We start from the raw sequence: 23,445 nt of genomic DNA, 5'->3' as shown, positions 1-23,445 counted from the left end.
ACATGTATGCTTAATACGCATGATTGAAAAAAAAAAAACCATCAATCCACATATACAATTTTAATTATATGTCAATACTGATCTCAGCCTCCTCTTGGCTCAGCCTAAAATACTCTGACATGGAGAAATTCTGTTGGCCGGCCGTCACACAGGCCTTTCACCCCCATCCTGGCTCCGATTCCTCTGTTTCTCAGGCGCGAGCCTCCACGCCGTGCAGCTGTGCCCTCTGGCACAGGAGGCTGCGGCTGCTCTCTACTTGCTGTGCACAACACTCTAAGCAAAAAAAACTGTCCATGCATAATCTATTACTTTATCCTTTTGACTTTTATGTACTAATGCAGCCTGGCTCTTTCTTCGGTTTGAGTATCCTGTATGCACTTCCCTTCACAATCTGTTGCTGTGACACAACTTATATCACATTCTTGTTATTTCTATACAATCATACAACACACCATAGCCTCTCTATTAGCAATACACCTTTGCATGAGCCAACACACAGAGAAATCCTAATAATATATATTTAATGCTATATTGTGGTAAGCTGCTATGCTATAATAAAATATACTGAATCAGTTGACTGATATTGTGGATTTCTAAATAAAAGGAAAAGTACCTTGGTATGAACCTCATTTCCCTCTGATGCTGACAATAAGTCAAGACTGTGAATGAGTTACGTCTGTCACAGTTGAAGGCGGACATGACGTGTCAATTAAGCAGTCAGTGTTGGGTGGTGAGTGATGATTGGCTGGCTTGAGGTTAAACAAGGAAAAGAGCAGAGCGTCTTGCTCCCTGACTGGCTGAAGAACGGAGCAGGAAGGGACTTTTCCAGCAGAAGGAGGAGGTCAAGCCCATGAAGCATCTGGACAAAAACTGCAGGTAGGAGTACGATGGTGCTTCCCTTTTGTCTTCATACAAGAAAAACCGTTGTTTGTTGCAAAAAACGTTACTATAAAGGTAATGGACGTGATCGCTGTTCAGTACCAGTTCTGGTTCTAGTTGCTTGGACACAACAAAACCCGGAACCCACCCACCCCCACCTCTGGCCCCTTGTCCTGCTGTGCTGATTGGTCGGGGAGCTGTCTGTCAGCATGTTCATGGCTGGGGAAGGGGTCAGCCTGGCGAGCTGGTGATGGTCTTGGCTGTGTAATTCTGGAAGAGTGGCTGCATGAACATGCCCAATGTGCCGAACACGCACACAAACACAAAGATCCACAAGAAGAGGCGGTCAATCACCATGGCAACATACTTCCAGTCCTCGCTCACCTGTGGAAGGAGGAGAGGGCAACAGGGGTGTTGGGAAAAGATTCAGGTCAGCAGAGGAGCATTCTTACATCCTGTCATTCTGTTTCTGAGTACGCTTTCGCACCGGAAATTTCTAGGTATTATTTGGGACTGAGTGTCAGCTGGGAACGTCACAATTGCTCTTTGGCCTGAAGGGGTGGTCTCAGTCTAGCTCTTATGACTTAATAAACACAAAACTATCAGCAATTTATAAGAACTATGATGTATATGCTGTATTTTTTTTTTTTTTAAACAAACTCATAGGAAGAGGCTTGAATCGCTCTGTGCAACAGAAAGTAAAATGTGGTTTATGAACTATAGTACTTGAAGGACCACTGCTGCTCGACATGAAAACATAACGCTCTTCATGACATCATGTTCAGTAGTAGTTATTTATTTATTTATCTATTTTTAATGCAGGTACAAACCCAAACTGAAGAAAGTCGCGAACATGGACCATTAGGTGTAAAAACACAGACCGGGTACATTAAGACCTCTCACACACGGACCGTTCAAAACAAACCCCGGGCGTGATTTCTTTTGAAAGGCAGGTCTCATACAGCTGCCAGTTCAAGTAAAGCTCTCTGGAAGAGTGAATCCACCAACGCCGGCCCTGAAAGTCTCCATAAGCATTGTATCTTTGCAGCGGTTCATAATTATTGTGCATCCCTGGAAGAGAACCTGCTGCTGTTTGGACACCTTGGTGCATTTGATAAGGTGAGCAACATTAAATCAGCTGCACAGAACCAGTAAACCCTGGTCCGGACCAGGGAACCGCACCGCAACTGTGAACGCTGCCTCACAGTCCTGCTGCCTTGAGCTGCACGGAGGGTTAATAGAGGTGACGGGTTAATGTGAACGGAGACTCGTTCTGCCACACAGCTCTGATGAGGTCTGACTCAAAGTCAAGGAATGGGAGGAAGGACACACACATCAGGAGAGAGATGGAGGACAGACAGACAGACAGACAGACAGACAGACAGAGAGAGAGAGAGAGAGAGAGAGAGAGAGAGAGAGAGAGAGAGAGAGAGAGAGAGAGAGAGAGAGAGAGAGAGAGAGAGAGAGAGAGAGAGAGAGAGAGAGGTGTTCTGACACTGTAACCCTGTCGGAGGAGGGCAGAAGGGGGAGCAAGAGGGAGGAGGAGTGCTGGAGAACCACGCACTGTGCAAGAAGAGGGAGGGATTTCAGTGGTCGGTGGTTTAAAGATGGACGGAATTACAGAGGATTGTTGATTCCCGTGTCAGTTTCTTTCACCCAGGAAAGAAGCGCGTTCCCCTAAGATGCCTTGAGGAAAAGGCAATAAAAAAATGCCACCCTCACTCTGCTGCCTCGGCTCCTCTATCCCAGCTCTCTTCCAGTTGTTCTCCTTCTCTATGCACGCGTCATGCCGCTGCTATAATTACATGTCGCCGCTGAATATTCAAAGGACTATGATTGCGTCACCAGATCAGTCTCCGTTGCTTCTGGTCTGTTGTGGTTCCCTCCTGCGTTTCAAATGGCAGTGTTAACCGGCACAGCTGTACGGCTCGATCGTCACTATAACATGATATGGCACTGAGCCGTGCAGCTCAGGATAGCGTCTCTGGCTGGCAAGACATTTGCATAAAAGAGATTATTTGTGGCAGGATTTCAGACACATAGACAGGATCGTGTCTTTATTTTCATATTGAGATGAATTGCAGTCACACATATGCAGCCTAATATTAATCAGATGCCACTGACAGAACAGCATTAAAATAGTATTTGGCATTAAAATTGTGTGCTTCTTTAAAAAAAAAAAAATAACCCATCCATTTACATTACTCAATTTGTGAAACACACTTTGTGATCATGTGATAACAACCTATTATCACATTACTAACATATAATTGCACATTCACACAAGCTTCCCGTTAGCACAAGCCTCAGAGCACATTAGCATTCACGTATTCCTGGTCTGATAGAGATTATTAGATCTCTAGTTTTGTCCTTTTTGCACTTGTGTTTGGTTTCATACTATTTTAAAGAGAATGAGATTCATCTTTAGTTGCTTAAGCGCTCTGTTTACAACTTCTATTTTCCCAAACTAACATGGACATACTTTTTCCGTCATGAATGTGATCAAGTTTTATTTTTGTTCAGGATTCCCTTCTGTGACTTTCACCAAAATCTAAGTGTGTGAACAACCCGAACGTCTAAACAACAGGTGGTTTCGCAATAAGTTTGTTTACCTCAAGTCTGTGCAGATTATTAGAAAGGAAAAAGAAGAAATGACGTAATACTCACACTCTGATCATCGTCTTCACTCTTCATGTGGTTGGCGATGAAGCGTACTCCTTCCACTGCCTCCTCAAAGCCCGGACAGGCCTGAGCCAGCAGGGCCTGAGTCAAAGCAGGACCTCCTGCTGCGGCTTGCTTCCCCCTGGGAAGGTTTCCGGAGCCCCCCTCCCGGCTCTCCCTCACCCTGTTCAGACCATCCATGGACCCCCCTCCTGCCCCTCCAAGATCGCCTCCGAACTGTTTGACAGAGGCCCGATTGACATAGCAGGTACAAGGATCACTGTCCTCCTTGCCAAACACTGCTGTTGAGGTGGCTCCCCCATTCCCACCAGCACCGCCCAGCCCAAGTCCCACCATCAGGGCCCCCGCCTCCCCGCTACGTCCACCATCTTTCTGCTCCTGCGCTCTCCTTCTCTGGCGCAGCCGCTGGCGCTCGCAGCTGTTCCGTGGCTGGCGCATGAAGAGCAGGGCGGGAAGCTTGTTGAGGAAGACCAGTTTAACCCACGGGGGCATGGTGTGTGTCGTGGGAGATCGGTGGTGCACATTTAGCACACACACGCTGGTGACGATGGAGAAAGTGACCAGGACCATGGTGAACATCAGGTACTTCCCCACCAGAGGGACGTCCAGTGACGTAGGGGGCACGATCTTGGAGATCAGCAGCAGGAACACGGTGAGAGCCAGCAGCACCGAGATGCAGAGCGTCATCTTCTCCCCGCAGTCCGACGGCAGGTAGAAGACCAGGATCGCCAGCGAAGTGATGAGCACACAGGGGATGATGAGGTTAATGGTATAAAAAAGGGGCTTCCGGCGGATGATGAAGTCATAGGTGATGTCCACATAGGTGGGGTCAGCCGGGTTCTCGTTCCGTCGGCCGGGCAGGGCGATGATGTCCCACTCCCCGCTGGGCGTAAAGTCGTCCATGCTGGCCACGTCGGCGCGCAGCACCAGATCGATTTCGGTGCGGTCGTAGGTCCAGGAGCGGAAGCGCAGGGTGCAGTTCTGCTGGTCAAAGGGGAAGTGCTTCACCTCGATCTTACAGGCTGATTTATAGATGGCCGGCGGCAACCAGAAGATGCTGCCGTCGTATGACACCACCGCATTCGAGTAGAACGACACTTCGTACACCCCGTCGGCACTGCAAGAAATGGGGCGAGGACAGGAGCAGAAGGTGTAAATTCAGGCAATTTGCATGGCGACACAGATCATCAGCACACGTCAAGCTCGTTATGCAATACAGCTTGATCAGAGCCTGATGGCGTCCATGCACACAACGTCGATGCTGAGAGGTAACAGAGGTGAAACTGCGAGGGGTCTCAAGTCAGCAGGGTCACAGATATCTGCTTATAGAGCGAGAAGCAGGGACCTGGGATCGAATTAACCGACAGTCTAGACAGGAAGAAGCTCACAGGTCACACCGGGTCGGATTAAGCAGCTCAAGTTAGACGCTTCGGTCAGAAGTCAGGTGACAACATTAGAGCTGTGGATTCAATTTCGCTTCAACCCAAGATTTGGATAAAAACCTTACCTAATGAAGGCTAATACTTTATAATATAACATACACTAGAGGATAATTCATAATATCTAAATCTACTTACAAAGTGACCCACCCTCTCACTTCATCCTTCCTCCAGATTCAATAACAAAATAACAGTGAGACATGGAAAGTGGAAACAGTTTGAATCATCGGAGACTTCAACGATAGGATGCCGACTTGGGGTCCGCAGGATTAACAGGATAATTTTTATTCTGGAGTTCGGTGGAGTCATGGATCTTTAATCTTTAGTAAAGTAAGGAGTGAAGCAGGGAAAGAGGACACGGCCAGGCAGATCACTGTGCACTGAATGTGCTGATTTGCATACTGTAGGCTGATACTCAGTTTCCATTGCATGAAGACGAGTGGCTTCGACACGCTGAATACCCTGAGAAATACGGACAATTTGTGAGAACCCAAGCTTGCTTTGTGATGCCCCTGTTGTTCCATCCTGAGGGGTCCTGGTACGGAAGTGCCTGACTTATGTTTCTCTTGCAGTTCCACTCGTTACTAACTCAGCACACCAGGCTCCACTGTGCTAAAGTTACTTAACCTCCGGCAGCAGGCCAGTTCTCAGTCTCTCCCCTGGCTGACTCCGCAGGCAGGCCATGCTCCGGGTTTGGGTAATGGTCGTCCAAGTTCTTCATCTTTTTATGGTTTGTACTCTGCATCGCTCTCACACAGTCAATAATTACACTCATGTAGCCCACATACACACATGTCCACCTCCCATTCAGGAGGTATTTAATTTCCTTCTTTATTTAGCCTGTTTTGGTTAAATTTATGTTTTTTTCCCCCCTTACCATTTCAGTCAATTCAACACACTTTCAACCTCTGATGAGTGTAGTGCAGTATAGTTTGCGGCACTTCAGTTTGGATTATTCTAATTTACATTCACTATGTCATATAGCCACGCTCATTTGCGCATGGTTGATTTTTACCTTAATATCCAGCTCACTCAAAGTAATTACCAACCTGGCAAAACAGCTCCCGGGTCCTGAATGTATATTTAATTAAATTACCATAAACTAATCAACACCCAAAAATTTTTTTATCAGACATTAATTACATGCCAGCATATATGTTTGTGCACAGTACCGCTCATACACAGAGGGTGGGGATAAGAGGGAACCCCTAAAACAACCATTCACGTTTTTGTTGTGTTAGCTGTATCTATTATCTACTAAAACTGCAGTTACATGCTTTGAAATGACGCTGTTTACACGACAATGTCACTGAGGAATGGTTCTGGACAGACACTTCAAGTTAAAATGCAAAGTTCACATTAGTTATTTATCATCATAAAACACACACACACGCACACACATTGGAACACAGGAGCTGTTGGCACGCTTTCATGTGAATGTACACTGCTGCATATCAACTGCATCATGCATCGACTGCATGTGTGTGATGTGCCTCTCTACCTGAGTGTGTTGTGCAGATGACTCCATCTTTGAAGCGTCTCGTGGGATTTGAAGGTAAAGTAATGTAGCATGAGCATATATATGAGTGCATAACTGGACACGTTCAGTCATGTGTGGCGGGTCTGCTTGTATTACACACTTGAACCTATTCAAGTGACGTGCAGCAGCGACAGCTGGGCCGCTTTAATGGGGAGCGGCGCCTAGCATGCGAGCCGGATGCGTTTTCATCGTCTCCTAAAAGTTTTCTGGAGTGAGAACAGAAGTGTTGGGGAAACATCACTCACTTGTTGTACAGCACCACGTCAGGCAGCCAGATGTGTTTGGAGGGCAGCCTGACCTTCAACATTCCATCAAACTCCTCAGGGACCCACGTCAGACGATAGTCCTGCCACTCCTGTGGGTCGACAGAAACACGTTGAGTTACTCGTCTGACAATCATGCAGCGGCGAGGTGCGTTGGGAGGACGAGGTCCGTCCATTTCTCGTGTAAGGAAGCACAAAGGCCCGGGAACACGCTGTGCTACACACCCTCTTTGGATTAAATATTCTTGTAAGTACAAGCCAAAGTGACGGTGATAGTAACATTAATGTCACTACTGACCCTGAGTGGCTACAACCACAAATCAATCAGCTTGATTAGAATTGCCTCCACTTCGTGTATGTGTGTGTGTGTGTGTGTGTGTGTGTGTGTGTGTGTGTGTGTGTGTGTGTGTGTGTGTGTGTGTGTGTGTGTGTGTGTGTGTGTGTGTGTGTGTGTGTGTCAGCTAACATGTCAGCGTCCTCTGTTTAACCCCGTGCAGAAGCACCAACATTAACTTGTTGTTCATGTTGGGGGTCGGTCATTGACATTGCTTCAGTGACCTGTACCAGCGGCTCCGTCTAAATGTAAACGCTCACGCTGGGTCGTCCGCAGTAACCATGATGCATTATGGTCATTACAGTTCGTCTTGGCCCACCACAGCTGTCCTTGGTTTCTCTATTCGGCAATGGCGAGGAATCCATAGAGCACTGATGGTCATTCTGCGCTCTGTTACGTGCCATTAATCCCTACACACTAGTATGATTGCTGGAGCACATCATGTGTAGGTGAACAGAGAACAGACGAAGGCTTTGTACAAACACTTTAATCAAACACGAAGCGCGCGTGACGATCACAGCATGTACACACAGAGAGGTGTTTTCAGGATCCTGTGCTCTGATTCAAACTGAGCCAGTGTACATAGTATTTTAGTCTCATCCCCGCCTCAAAATAAACGTGTACGTTGAGTATGAATGTGCTGATACGGGTGGTTGCACTGTGGGATTTTATAATAGTGCACGCGTGTACATACCTGACCCTTCATGTTATACGGACCTCAGCTGTGAGCGTAGCCGAATCAAAGCTGACGATCAAAGCTCAGTCAAAGTTAAATAATTCCCAGTGGGTTTGAACCATAAATACAAACATTTATTGACAAGGCGAAATCGTTTCAGTGTATCTTTTGCTACCGTTTCATCAATATTGTGAGCGTCTGACAACATTATCAATACCAACATGTTTATTAGTAAAGCTCCCATATGTGAAAACAGACACGGACAGAAGAGCAAAAGAACTATATGAATTACACTTAGGCATGAGAAAGAGTGCGTGTGATTGATTGTATGCAGCTTCCGCTTGTTAACCCTTTGATGGACTGGTGAGCTGTTCAGGGTCAAAGTCAGCTTCTAGTGACTCTGAATCAGATAAGGCAGGTGAAGAAGATAGACGGGAAAAAAGTAACCATAGGAGGCGGGAAAATAGGCAACACATAATATAATCCGAATAATTAGGCAATTAAAATGTTGTTTTTTTCCCTTTAAATATTGAGAGCATGAATACTTCAGACCAAAAAGTCGTCTTAATTATCTTAAGCTCTGGCAACCTATTGGGATTCACTGCGGAGGACTTATCACACCTGAATTCATGAAACCAATGGAGAAATGAGGGCTTCAGCAATTTTACACAGTGCTTAGGTTGTTATTTCACCACTATAGGAGTAAGAAAAATGGTCCGCCCTCACTCATAAATTTGTGCTCCTCTCTCATATTTAACCTGTCGCACTGCGAGCTTTCGAAGACGGGCGGTTTTTGATGTCTCTCTCACTAACTGCCAGACACTTGGACCAGCGTTGGCAGCTCTCAGCGTTTGCTGCTTCACATGAGGGTTAAACTCGGTTTGCCACAGAACCAGTGAAACATATGGAACGCAGATATGCATCTGTCCCCTTCGGTAACCACACCACAGCCTATGCATCATGCTCTACTGGTAAGATAACACTGTGAAATTTGATTATATAATGTAGGCCGAATTATCATATTCTGTAGTATATTGTAGAGTGAGGATTATTCACAGTGTGTGCGTGCATCCAGCTCACATTTATGACTACCATCCAAGTTCCTCACGGTCTGTGATTCACTGCACTGACCTCGCTGTGACACTATGAAATCTGAGATAAAAACACCCCGAATCAAACATTTAACCCATTGTTTGGTCTACATTTTGATAATCCTTTTGGCATTTAAAAAAAAATTCAGATTCTCTGCAAATCCAAGCACTGCACTGTTGTGCTTTTTAATGAGCCGAGGAGTGGAGAGTCTCACCTGTGTCAGCCAGACGTTGGTGGTCATCACCTGCTCTCGTTCATGCTGCAGAAGAAAACACGTAGATCATTTAATTTCAGCGAAATCTATGGTTTCATCCAACAGTTCTATGTGAAAGACAGGTCTTTGAATAGCCCAAGAAAGGGTGGCCTTGTCAAGATATGGTGATTTGTAGTCCTTATGTGACTGAAGAGATCTCTAAAAATCACCTCTCAAACTGTATGTTCCATTTTTGGAGCAATGGCACTTTGAAAATGTGTAAAACTCTTCAGGCAGAACTCAAGATATCCCCGATTCTGTGTTTGGGAACTTTATACAACAGCTTTTAGATTCCAGGCAGGTCTCAGCCTGTTGATTAAAGTAATCATTGTGTCTATATTTACATAAACCTAAAACCCATTGCACAGCAATGTTGTTTAAAAATAAGGCATTATATATATTTTTTCTATTTCAAGCCAAATGGTGCAGAGGTGGAAAGTAACAAGTATGATTGCACATGTAATCATAATTAGTGATTTGTTTAGCAGATGATTGAAAAGAAAAAAAAAAATCTTAATTTTTTTTTTACTTATTGACTGAATGAAACCAAAGAGTACAGCAAATCTTAAACATAGAAATACATATTTGCATTCAAATATTAGTTATATGGACATTTGTAATATGCAAAGTAAAGAAACACTATAATGTAATATTTTCATTGAAAAACTGCCGGATATTGAAAGTTGAAGTTATCTTGGAGAATAGGCTCTCACTCAATGCAGTTCTTAGAAATATTTTCAGCCATAAAATTAAATGCTAGAAACAGCATTGCCTCCTTGTTTGCACGCTCGAGGTCATCAGAAAGACCAAATGCACTGAGAATACTGGAGCCGTCCAGCAAATAAATATGAATTTGAACTCCTCATACAGACCTAATAATAAACAGAACACCTGTTTTCAGAGGTAGTAAATAACACTGCATGTTGTACCTATGACTATTCGCTTAACTCTGGGAAACACCTGATAATTAACTTTGATGAAGGAAAACAACAGCCTCTACTCATACCAATAGATCAGTTTCCACAGTGTGTGTCGTCTATATAATGTTTAATACACACTCCCCCTTTAACAGATCAGTCCCTTTGCTTGTATATAGGAAACAGGGTTTATTTATATTTTTTTGCTGTCAGTCTCAAAGTGCATCTTACTCTTTCATACATCAATGTAAACCTGTGCCATGCACTGTTCCTGCCCTCCTTTGTGGAACATTGTAGATCAGACATCCGATTAGAGTTACTACCCCATTACGATCCTAGTAAAAGATTTTTTTATGTGTTTTTGAATAAGTCAAAATGCTTTAAGTGACTAAACAGACCAAGTGTTTCTCAGAGTGACTAAACATTTCCTGGGATTTTCAGACACGTTAATGTTTGGCTTTAAATGATGTAACATGACAACAAATTAATTAGAATAAATTAAAAGTCTCCAAGAACCGGCACTGGCCAAAACCAGTGCAATCTTTCCACCTTGCTAAACATCTGCCACGAATAATTAACTTCATGTGAGGGATTTTCTAATTGTTGTCCGGCCTTACTAAAACAATATCGTCTCGACTTGTGCACACAGATTCAGGCCCGGCCGTGTGTACAACTCACCACACTGATGAGCTGGGCCAACGACACCATCAGCTGCACAGTAACCAGCTCGGAGCCATTAGTCGCAGGACGGATCAGTTTGTTGTAGTGGGCTGGATTTAGGAGATGCTCCACCAACCGCTCCTCTGTGTCTGCCCCAAGGCCGCCTGTAATGAGAACACATTATCATCATCCCCTGCCTCTGTGGAGGAGAGCGAGAGCGAGAGAGAGAGAGAGAGAGAGAGAGAGAGAGAGAGAGAGAGAGAGAGAGAGAGAGAGAGAGAGGGATGAAAAAGTCGGCGCCATCTGTGACTCTCCTGGCATTGTTCAAAAAGACATTTATCATGTTGTGTATACAGTAGAAACATAAGCGAACGGGGAGTCAAGAGGCGCTGTTGAGTTTCCGTTGCTCCACTGTCAGTGCGACACGGCCATCCATGTGCGTTGAGAATGCAAACCTTCTGAACCGTGGCATTACTCATCTCTGCCAGCTGCAGCGCGTCAGCGCGGCTCGATACGCTTCCTACAAGATCTGACATCACAAGAGTGAGTCAACCAGTCTGAATGTCTCTATCACTCTCTTTTCTGTGCCCATCACTCTCTCCATGGCTCTGCTCTGTCTGGAGTTCTTCTGCTCTGCTGTGTCGGACCTCCTCCCCAATGCCAGTCTTTTGTAGCTCCGGGTTACTTTCTCACCTCTCGCCCTGCTCTTCCTCCCTCCGTCCTCCATCCCTCCGTCTGCAGCAGGCTGTGGTCAAATATGTGTGAGCGCTTGACTTTAGGCAGAGCTGTCACAGCACCACACAGGAGGGAGGTTTATTTTTTTTCTTCTGCATCTTCTTCATGGTGGACAGACAAAAACAACAGTCCTTCACCGCTTCCCTCTCTTCTATCCACTCCCCGTCTCTCTGGCATCTGCCCTGCTCCTGCCCTGCATCTTCTCTCTCTGATGATTCCCTCACACGTCTCCCCTGAAGATAAACACAGGCTGCTTCCTGCTCAGTTGGTACCAATGTTGTCAGACTCACACATGCTCTTTCAGAGTCTATCAGCAGTGCAGAAAAACAAACAGGATGAAACTCAATCAAAGGTATTGTTGTTGTTGTTTTTTTAAAGAATTAAGGAAAAGCCTTCAAGCTGTCACACTTCATTTTTTTTTTTACTAAAAGTAATTTTTTTAACATTGCTGTTACTTGTACCTCTCAGTTGGACTGTGGGACTGGGAGTGGGAGGACGATGCTCTATAACAGGGTGCATTGAGGGACACTTACATTAAATTCAGAAGTAGAATACAACCAAGGGCAAGATTCGTATTATTTAGGCCACATTCCACTTTATTAGTTTGGACCCTTTTCTCTATAATCTGGTTGTCAGACGTGCATGAAAGAAAGGAAGCTTACAAGTTTATGACACGAACAAGAAGCAGCGTTCAGCCACCAACATGCAGAGGATAGATGTGAAACTATTAAGGTGATTTCTCCAAACAAAGGACACATCATAAAGTGTCAGTCAACTTAAATACATGCAAAACAATTAAATAAATTGAAATTTTAAGAATTTAAAAGAGAACATCCTTCATGTTGCTTTCAGGACTGAGTTACTTCTGAATTATCGGGACGATCAACAGAAGTCATTTCTGTTACAGTCACTGTAACCGTCTCAGTAAATTCATGATAGTTGATGTCATTACGTAACACAGATGTTACAATAATGCCCAATTCACCAACACGACTGACCAGTCAACCGACGGAAAGAAATACAAACAGCAAAACATCCCAAACAACCGCTGATGCCAGAGGTTTAAATGTGAAGGTTTGCTGCTGGATTCTGTTAATCTTGCAGATTTATGCACAACTCAAATAACCCTCTGATCTTATGTAACTATAATAACCCAAGTGCGATAAATAGATAATCACAATTAAAACCGACAGAAATGGAATAAGGAGTAACGGATGAAGCGGCTGCCTTTTTCACCATTTCATGCGCCTCTGAATGTGCATGTTTCTCAGCTCCTCTCTGTCCTCCTCCTCTTTCCCCCCCCCCCCCCCCCCCCCCCTTGATCTCCACCTCCCTCCTGCCCTCCCTCCTGCCCTGTAGCGCTGCTGTGCTCACTGAACAGGAATGATGGCCTCTGTCTCAGGATCAATGAGGACTCTATTCATACCCAGTGAACTCCACACGCAATTTCTTCGCTCCCTCCTTTTTTTTTTTTTTAAATCTTCTGCTTTTCTTTTCTTTTCTTTTTTTTGCTGCCACCACAGTTACTTTTGTACTTTCTACATCTTTCCATCATCTGAGTCAGCCCATATTTTCCTCTGAAGCCCATGAATGTCTCCACACCCCCACCCCGCCCCTCGCCTCTTCTTGCTATCTCCATCTCCCTGTCGCTGACAGCCACTGTCCATTTATTGCCCTTTTCCCTCACTAATCCAGCCTCATCAATACACATCCTGTCGGCATGTGTCTGTCGCACTGTGGCTGCTTATTGTGCTCACGGACAGGCAGGGATTGTTTATGCTTATATGAGTGTATATTCGTGCGCACATATTCATGGGGGAAATAAACATTACTGTCTGACTCTAAACCATATGAGTAATGTATATTATTCCCAGAAGCACAAGGCAATAACACAGTCGGATGAGACAGGAAGCCAATACAGTTCACTTAAACAATGATGAAGCAGAAAACAGCCACACTATATTCAACTTTGCTCATATCTGTGCTCAAACTGTCAACCGGCTGAAAGTCAAAATATCTCCAGCTATAATATGCAGCATTATCATAAAGCGCCTTATACCTTGAAATGCAAAAATAGAAGAGTGCAGCATCACTTCGCCTGCGCTCATCACACTGGCCGAAAAACCTCAATCAAACCTTATGAGTGCTGATTTACTCCGATACGCAATACTAGTAGGAAGTGTCCCAGAGGCATGTACAAATGATACGCGGAGCCAACACAAAGCTCGGGACTGAATGGATCAGATTTCAAAAGTTTGCGAATATTTTTCTCTGCCAGTTGGAAGAAACAAGAGTTTCTTTGAGCACATGGTGCAACAGCTTTAGGTCTGTCTGTACGGGTCTGATTTAAGAAGAAACCAAAGAAGGGATGATTGCATTTGTTTGATCAAAAGAAACATTAGAGAATATCTTAAATGCAATCAGGATTGATTGGAATTCAAAAATAAAACCTTTATTGAAAAGCTGTAAAAGCCATGATAGTTGCAGGTCTATAGAAAAAGACCTACTTGACTTCCACTGTCAATGTAAAGCCTTTTAACTGGCTCGCCTCTGATTTTATTGCTCAACAGACATTAGCAGCAACATTTTTTTTTTTTTAATATTTGATAGGAAGTCCTACATGAACCAAAGTTTGCTGCTTCGTGTGAAATTAAGCTCTTATCAAATAAAGGTCTAATATGGTTAAATATGGCATTTATGAGACTGAATTGAACGTAAAAGTGATTCAATCACATGTCCTGAGATGGAAATCCAGTCTGAATGACAACAAACCCTGGGAAACACTAAAACATTTGCATCCCTTGCATATAAATCAACAGCTGTAGAGAACTGCATAGTTTTTGTTCATGTATCTGATTCTTTTCATTATTTAAAGTTTCACTAAAACATTTGCGTGCGCTCTGGATGAAAGTCCTCACACTAATATTTTACAGCACTGAGACAAATTTGAGGCCCGGCTTTAGTCTATTCCTGTTTTTCTTATCTCACAAGACGACAGAAATGTCCTCACACTCCGTCCCGATCGCAGCGAAAACATGTTAACTCAGCTGTTCATCTCCAGCGCGTACTGATGCATCTAACCAGAGAGCGATATCCGCTTTTCCTCCGGCCCCACGTGCAACCCTCACGCCAAAGGCCGAGCTGAGGATTGCTTCATGTTGCTGGTAGCTCAGGTTGTATTCCAGTTGTTTCCCAGTGCAAATATTGCAAACTTAATGTGACCCTATGAATATTTCAGCAGGGCACCCCATTAGACCCTGGAGCAAGGGAAGTCGACGTCACGCACCGCCACGAACATGCAAACATGCATAATGCGCTTCAGTGCTTAAAGAGACAAGATAGTATTCATGTTCACTGTGTTCGATTGTTTAATGGCTGCATCTGTTCCTCTTTCATTTCAGGATGCCAACAGATCTCTGAAAGTCAGACTGTCTGTCTGTTTGTGTGTCTGATTAGATTGGCACTGAGAACAACTTGTCTGATAATCTTAAAGGAGTTAAAATTGGCTGCATCTGTTGTCTGCTGTTTATAACACGACTTACAGGCCGGAATACGAGCACGCTGCGAAGACAAATGTGGAGAAAATGAGGGCGAAGCGAGAGCTAAATTGAATTATCCCGCTTAGACTATTACAGTGATGATCTCTATTTATACAGCTCGCTCAAAAGAGAAAAGGTTGGAGGGAAAGTAGAGTCGCTCTCTGCTCTGTGATCTGCAGACTGCCAAAGAGGCTTTTTGGCTGCAGCCGAGACCTTTTACGCTGAAATATTCTTAAATCAATAACGGAGAGATCCATTGATCTCCTGGCAACACCCAACTGGCTCTGTAGTGGCCATAGAGCTGAGATATTAATATTGATCCTCCATCTAGCCGCAATATCACGGCGCTCCAAAAACAAAGCTATCCCACCGTGGACTAACGTAGAGCGGAAGCTTTACTGTCCCACCAAACCCTCACAGGTCACAGAAGGAAGGCCGGTAGGGTTTGTACTGTAGAAATGAGGGCAACTCACATGTTTTAAGCAGCTACTTCAACTTTGTCTATCATTAGTAGCTCAGTAAAAGCAACTTCAGATATGAACAAAAGTGTTTTCATAGAGTAATGCATGACAGTAAACCACAGTTAAAAGAAAAAAGCTTTGTCATAATCTCATACAATAAAGAACACAAGGTTGGAAATGACCAAAAGTAAAATCTGTGACAAGAAAGTAATAAAAAAAAAAATCTTTTTTTTTCTTCTTTATCACTTTGCTGGTCACTTAAACAATGTGTAATCTCCTATGCAGGATGTCTCCATGGCGTGTTGCTGTGACACATTAGTGGAGCTGCAGCGCCGTGCCGGTCAGTCTGATGTCTGATTCACTCATTAACCTCAACTCAACTCAGCTGGTTAGAAGCTATTTAAATGGTGGCAAATATTTTGATCTGGTTGACTCAACTAAGCCCGCATTTTCAACTACCGGTACACACGCATGTTTTACTGTCCGATCTGGGCAATTATCCAAAACTTGATGCCTGTTCTATAAAGAAATAGGAAAAAAAATGGACAAATGATTAGAAGAAGCTGCAAAACCATTGGGATGTACTACAAACATTCCCAGCTAATACGTTAATACAGTACGGGAACTAAATATTCCAACAGGTGCCTCAGAGAGCAGCAGAGAGAGACGGCAGCTCTCCACCTGTTTTCATGGCCGACAAAAGATAATAATGAGCTCACTGAAGCTGAGTAATCAACCGAGTTACTGGCAAAAGCACGGGTGTTAAAGTAATGGATTATTTAATTCAGAATCCAAACATGACAGCATGACAATAAATCTTACAGGCTAATTTGATTATTATGTTTCTATCAGAAGTCGTTGATGATTTTGGTCATTTTGTGCTAATAGAGCAACCAATTCCTCAGCTTTACTTCAACTTTTCAACAAATCCATATGAAAAAGTAGCTCTGATGAATGTAGGAGATGACCATGGATCCTGGCAGTTATTCTTCATGAATTAATCAGTGTTAAATGTCATCCATGTCACACGTTAAAAGGTTCACTATGCAATTTGTAATGAAAAAGAAGGGTATGGTGTTTGAAATCATAGTGAAAAAAAAGAAAAGGGTTAACCCTAACCCTAAGAAATGAAAACTTTGAAGCAAAATCGAATTTAAAGCACGTAAATGTTCATTATGAAATAAGTCGCGATGTGAGACTATGATTGTAACATGGGTGACTGATGCAAGCTGTATTAAGACGAGCACAATTCAACGAAGGTCATATATATTTCCCGCAAGGAGCAGCCACTGACGATACTTTTCAATGTGAAAATACAGGTAATCCCACGTTCAACCGAAAGCAATACTCGGTGTGAGGCTGATAGTTTACACAGTGAGCGTGACTTTAGAAATAATCAAATGACTTACGGTCTGTGACAGCCTGGCTTTAGTTGGATTTCACAAGACAATTCGTGGATGTGTTTTGTTTTTTTGTTTATTTCCCTTTGTGAGTTTCACCCCATTGTTATAAACAGCGAAGCAGCAAGGGGACAGTTGGACCAGAGGGAAGATATGTCCCCACTAACCCTTTCAACAGGCCACATCCTTGTTACGTTTAGATGTGCGTTCTTACAAAAACTGAATCTTCAAGGCTGATCTTACTTAGAATATAAACGTTTCAAAGAAATCAAGATAGAAAAGTTGATTTTCTTATAAACTGTAGACTCTGAGACAAAAAAAATGTCAGTTCCGTCTGCTTTTTGAATCAATGAGTGTGTAAAAGATGTGCCTGAGTGAAGCTCTGGAACAAAACATAATATATTACGGATGCGTCACACTGTCAAAAGTGTTTTAGCTCAAACTGAAGTCCCATCGAGGGAGATTCAATGTTGATGCGGTTTAAATTCTGAACAATCTGCTTCCCTCACGGAGGCTGTGGTTTAAAACATCCAGAAATCACCCGGTACAGTGGCATGTTTTATTTGTATTGTTTACAGGGAATAGAGCTCAGCTGCTGGACGAAAAGGGGGGGTGGGGGCTTTAGGGTGATGCCTATTTCAGCGACGGCAATAAAATACATCACTTGAGCGGCATTATGCCTCTCATTGCTGCTATCATTTGTGCATTCATTTAGCTCCTCGTAAATCTCGAGGCCTTGTTTTCGACAGGCCTGCAGAACGGCAATACGTGCACACGAAGAGATAGAAGGACTCCGGGACACTCCAGATAACATTTTGATTTATTCTTTATCTCGTTTAAGACCTGCTTTAGAGACATGGCTTGTTTCCCTCTCAACAATAATTTCTCTGGTATATTCTCCTCTTGGTATTTTGGAGTTTTTCTACGTACTTGTAGATGCCATATCAGCTCTACAATGTCTACAAGATAAACAACTGTTCTTTTATGCTTGATTACATCAGAGTAAGATAAGCCTTATCTTGAATGCACTTCGACAAATACTTGCATTAGAGCTCCATAAGCACAGCCTTGCTTCTTCAGTTTTTTTCTTTTCTTTTTTTTTAAGAAAAACCATATTCTTTTACAAAGTGAAAATTAAAACTCGTAACTTTCCAAACGTCTCTTATCTGCCTCAACTTCTCTACTACTTAAGTTTCTATTAAACCTCCGTGCTCTCCCGCTGCTTCTCTCTAATCTCCTGAGCCACACTGCCGTGTGCTGCTACTACCGCCACACGCTCATTCACACGCACGCACGCGCACACACACATGCACACACACACGTACACACACACCTAATCTCACGCAAATCACACATGAGCGCGCACAGTTTTACACATGAAGTCACGCTCGTTCTCACATACGATTGCAGGCCTCCGCTGCGAATCCACTGTGCATTTCTAATCACAGATGTTGCCCCGGCGCCGCTCATCTGATCCTGTTGCTGCTGTGCTTTGGGAGTCAGTCCAAACAGAAAAAAGCGAGATAAAGACAGAGGGTGGCAGAATGAAAGACGTGGCGAGAGGATGCTGCTGCTGCTGCTGCTGCTGCTTGCAAACATCAGAGAGCTGAGAGAGTGCAGCAGAATAGAGACGACAGCCTGAACCGACTGAGCAGAACTTTCTGGAGCAGCTGTGTCGATCTCATTTGAGTCGAGGGGTCACATACACTCATTTGATCCTGAGTAGGCCCAACACAGTGAGAACCTAGGGAACTTTTGTGGAAAAGTTTGTATTAGGTCAGTACAACCCAGAATAGAAAAAACTGTTTATGAGAAGCGTAAATGCAAAGTTGACATTATACTCAGCAAATGACTTGAGCTTTTCTTATGCAAATCTGCCACAGTGTTGCTAACATATGCTGGCAAACGCTCGTCCTTTCACAGGATTGCTGCAGCCGTCAGCATGCATGCTTTTATAAATCCGGCCTCATGGTTTTGTTTTTGAGACAGATGCTCCTTTGCTAGAATTAATGCAGCTATAGCTTTCACCGCTGCATCACTGATCTTGCAGCTTGAGTCTCAGGTTCGGTCGTGTGTTATGTCACCTACACTCACAAAACCTCGGTGAGTGAGCGTCAGTGAATGAATTAAAAGCGGCAGTTTTGTTGAAACATTACAATCAAAGATTTCTCTGCAATTGTCACACTTTGCTGGGTTAACCTATGTGGTGGATTGAGACCCCCTGACGGGGCAGTTTTGACCCTGGGCAATATATCTGACACCCCTGTGCTAAAGCACAGCTGAGGAAATGATTAGCTAACGGGAGTTTTGAGATGCAGATGGTTAAAGACGTGCAAGAGAACTATTTTCAGCACAGTTTCCATAGTTGGGGAGGGACTGTCTCACATTGTGCTCCATATCCAGTAACCTCTGCATCAGGTCAACCCAGCACCACAGACCTGTTTATTATGCATGGCCTGCTGGGGAAATGACAAGAGACATCCTCCTCACACAACGGGGACGGCCACATCCTCACTGCAGTCTCTCAGACAGGTGCCGTGATGTCCTTGAGCGTCCTTGCGCGGCCGCCCAACGCCACACTCCTTTTGGTGGTCGAGTGTGCAAAAATCTGTGGACGCCTTACAGAGAGGAAGTGAGCACGTAGCTCTGGATGTTTGAAGTTTTGACTTTTCGCCTTCACGTTTGATCAGCATCAATTTTCTGCTCCGGCATCGGATATGTTTGCGGGAAGGGAAAAAAAAAAAAAAAAAAAAGCCTGCATGAATTCACAGCGTGTCTGCTCTCCTTCTGCTCCTCTGATCTATGAATGTGATGTGAATGTTACAAGCCTGGGTGTCATCAGGAGCACGCATGAATAAATGAGACTGTATAAAGAAGGGATCTCAGTCTGGTTCAGCAGAGATGTTATGTTTTCTAAGTACGTATCTTACAATTATGAGTTATGCTCACTGCCTCGTGGGGGAATCTCTCCAACGTGTTATTATAAGCTCAAGCTCGAGCTCCAGGTGTGTGTGTGTGTGTGTGTGTGTGTGTGTGTGTGTGTGTGTGTGTGTGTGTGTGTGTGTGTGTGTGTGTGTGTGTGTGTGTGTGTGTGTGTGTGTGTGTGTGTCTGCGTCTGCCCCTGTGAGGATTTCTTCCAACGTGTTGGTGTGTGCTTGTGTGTGGACAGAGTTTACAGTCTCTGAGGATGATGCTAATCAGATTGTGTCCCTTAAGGGAAGATGACTCATTAGTACTCCGCTACTCATGAGTCTCCTTAAAGTGGAATTTCATGTAGATAGCGTTTTAAATTTTTGTGCAAATACCTCTGCCAAAATGAATATATTCATATTTTAAATTAACAACAAACACCAGGGAGATTCTGGTCAGACTCATATATTGTCTTTTCTCAATGGTTTTCATAAGTTTTTTGTTGATTTATTTTATGTCTGAACTGTGACAAACAGATTTCTAAAATAACAACAGGTTTACTTCTGCACATATTTTCTAAGTATTTTAAACCTATTGTCTCTAATTTAACACAAAACCTTTGTATTTTCTACATGCATGATTTGAAAAATTAATCTTTTGTTGTCATCTTAAGGCTATTTTTATAACCGCAACCTAACCGCATCTCTCATGTTCAATTCTGCCTCTGATGTCAGAGCTGAAACAGCTACATTAAATTTAACTGCTCTTTTATACGATTCCTCGTAGGTAGGACTTATAATTTGGAAACGGGCAATGGGATTTTAGGTTGGCACACATTCAAATAGGATTTGTGTTTGCTTGTGTGTGTGTGTGTGTGTGTGTGTGTGTGTGTGTGTGTGTGTGTGTGTGTGTGTGTGTGTGTGTGTGTGTGTGTGTGTGTGTGTGTGTGTGTGTGTGTGTGTGTGTGTGTGTGTGTGTGTGTGTGTGAGTGACTGGTGCGAGACGTGATAAGTGGCAGGTTAATGCAGGTCAAAACATTTGATCTCGTATTATATGTCTCTGATTGCTTCTGGATGTATTGTGATGAACTGCTCAGTATAAAGCTGCTCTCTCTCTCTCTCTCTCTCTCTCTCTCTCTCTCTCTCTCTCTCTCTCTCTCTCTCTCTCTCTCTCTCTCTCTCTCTCTCTCTCCCTCGTGTGTGACAGGAGGAAGCAGGAGTATGTTGCCGCCATGGGTGATGATGAACAGTTAGTCAGTGCGAGGCAGATGGTCAGGCTTGTGTGTGCGTGAGTAGACTGAAGTGTGTTAGTGTGTGTGGTTATTGAGCGCTGCTCCTCAGGCAGGCGGTGACAGGCAGCCTTTTTGCTTCCAGGCACTGAGCTGGCCTCTGCCCCTTCACTACTATAGAATGGTTGAAACTATTTCGGCAGCCACAGATCAGCCGATCACCTGACACCAACACCACACGAGAGAGAACTCACACAGTTAAAATATGTCCAAACAGCCTACACTTAACACACACCTCATTTGGCCCCGAATGCACTACAGCCACTACGTCGTAAACAATGGCTTATCTGCTCGATGCATGTCCTCAATAAAAAACAAAAACAAAAACAAAACAGAAAGCTATTTATCTGTCGAAGCTGTTACCGAAGGAGACAGAAGGCCTTTCCTGTACTGCTGAATGACACATCATTTGTCCTTTGGTGACAGGATGTAGAAGTTGTTTTAGCTCGACATGCCTCTCATTAACCTGCCCACTCAATGCAGGGACCTCAGTGTTAATGAGAGAGGGAGAGAGAGAGAGAGAGAGAGGGGGGGGGGGGGGGGGGGGGTAAGTGAGTGATCATGTATTTCACTCTCTCCCTCTTTATTTAATATTTAAAGAAAATAAATGCAGTATACCTGCAGTTTGTGTGCTATTTCAGGCAAGTTATGTGCGACTGACACTAATAAGCAACAGAAGAAAAAAAAACTGTAGATTGCATTGAAATGCTTCGATCTGCACACGAGCCCATTGAATCTGCTGTCAACACGAGAAAACAAAGCTCTACTTGGACAGATAATATCATCATTATATACTTATCACGTGGTGCTACTTCAGAAAGTGGCGTCTCGGAGCTATTATGGACACCAGGCGCATTAAAATCTCCTCCATCTTTTCACGCCTCTAATGTGAACCGCAGCAGCCGATGTGTTCAGTGTGTGGATGTATGTCGTGGGAAATATTCCTCCACGACATCATTCCGTCGCGCTCACTGCCGTTGCGAGAAAGACGGTGACACAGCAACGAAAGAGTCATTTTATCCCCAGCCTGTCACCGCTCCTATTCTTTTTTTTTTTTTTTTACACTCTAATTACTTTGCAGGGGGGAATTCTGGTCTGCTCCGACGCACCGTGTTTTTTTTTTTTTTTTTTTTTTTTTTTTTTTTTTTTTAGTTTTTGGCCCTATATAGGTGATGATGTAAATACACGCGCACACACACACAAATAAAGCGCATCGATGGAGCCATTACGCGGACAAAGTACTCACCTCCCGCAATGGCGAGGAGCGCCAGCAGCAGCGGCAGCGGCCAGCCGTCCATCATGGTGCGTGCGTCCGAGCCCCGGAAAGGTGTTCACTGGGATGGAGAGGCCACCCCAAAGCGCACCCGCAGTGTTCCTCCCCCCGTCCTCCTCCTCCTCCTCCTCCTCCTCCTCCTCACGCTCTACCTGGCATGGCGCCGTCAGGGCTCTCCGTCGGTGTCCCGCACTCGATCTCAGCCCCCCCTGGTGAGACGACGGTGCGGAGATCTCAGGTGAGCTCGCTCGCGCGCTGGGGTCGTGCTGCTGCTCCCGGTCCGTTGCCTTGGAACGCGGCTCCGCGATGCGACGCGACGCGACGCGCGGCGCAAAAGGGGGAGGCGGGGGCGGGGCGGGAGGCGCGCAGGAGGAGCAGGGAAGGGAGGATGTGGCATCTCAGAGGCTCCACGACGTCTCTGCCACGCAGCGACGCGATGCCAGCGTCTCTCCCCGGCCAGTCACACCTCGGCATGGAATATTCAGCACTCCCCGCCGCGCAAAGTCCCCCCCAAAGCCCAGTCCTGACTTTACCGTGACCTTGTCAAACTTGATGGCAACTGTCTGATTTATCTTTAATAACACCTCCCAGCAAAACACATCTTTTTCTCTCTTCATATTTACATTTTACTCACAAATTCTCAGATTTTTTTGTACACGGGAATAAGATTTGATAAGACAATTTGAGCATTTTAAGCTCTTGTTTGTATCGGAGAATAAACGTGTTTTTCTGTGTGAGTTTTCATGATTTCCCCCCTGTGTGCCTGAGTTTATTTATAATGCCCAACTGTTTCATTCTCTCTGTGTTTTTCTCTGTGACTTGACTGGCGGCTTTTCCACGTTGTACATTTGCTGCACTGATATATCTTCAGGTAGCTGCACCCCAAGACCTTAAGTTGGACAAAGCTGCAAAGAAGACAGATGGAGAACAGTGTGCAAATCACCCACACACAGAATATTGTACACTGTCTATTTTGCATTTGTGCAACGTGCCACAAATCATACAGATACTGCAAAACTAAAAATATTTGAAAAGGAAATGAATGGGACACCATTTCAATATCAAAACAAACTCAGTAAGACTATAGACAAAGTGGCAATGAAT

The 23,445-nt window shown here is 44.2% G+C and overlaps 1 protein-coding gene across 1 annotated transcript; it reads right to left on the bottom strand.

The window, feature by feature from the left end:
* Positions 1 to 1,110: 1,110 nt before the first annotated feature.
* On the bottom strand, positions 1,111 to 22,369 carry chrnb2 (cholinergic receptor, nicotinic, beta 2; the record flags this gene model as incomplete). Its single annotated transcript, XM_080500902.1, has 6 exons — positions 1,111 to 1,263; positions 3,547 to 4,678; positions 6,786 to 6,895; positions 9,120 to 9,164; positions 10,754 to 10,899; positions 22,315 to 22,369. 6 exons carry the CDS (start codon positions 22,367 to 22,369, stop codon positions 1,111 to 1,113), a joined length of 1,641 nt encoding a protein of 546 aa, XP_080357028.1.
* Between the last annotated feature and the right edge of the window lie 1,076 nt (positions 22,370 to 23,445).

Source organism: Blennius ocellaris, assembly GCF_963422515.1.
Source record: "Blennius ocellaris genome assembly, chromosome: 8".
NCBI lineage: Eukaryota > Metazoa > Chordata > Actinopteri > Blenniiformes > Blenniidae > Blennius > Blennius ocellaris.
Note: the sequence above shows the minus strand (reverse complement) of the source record. Positions and strands in the feature narration are given on the sequence as shown.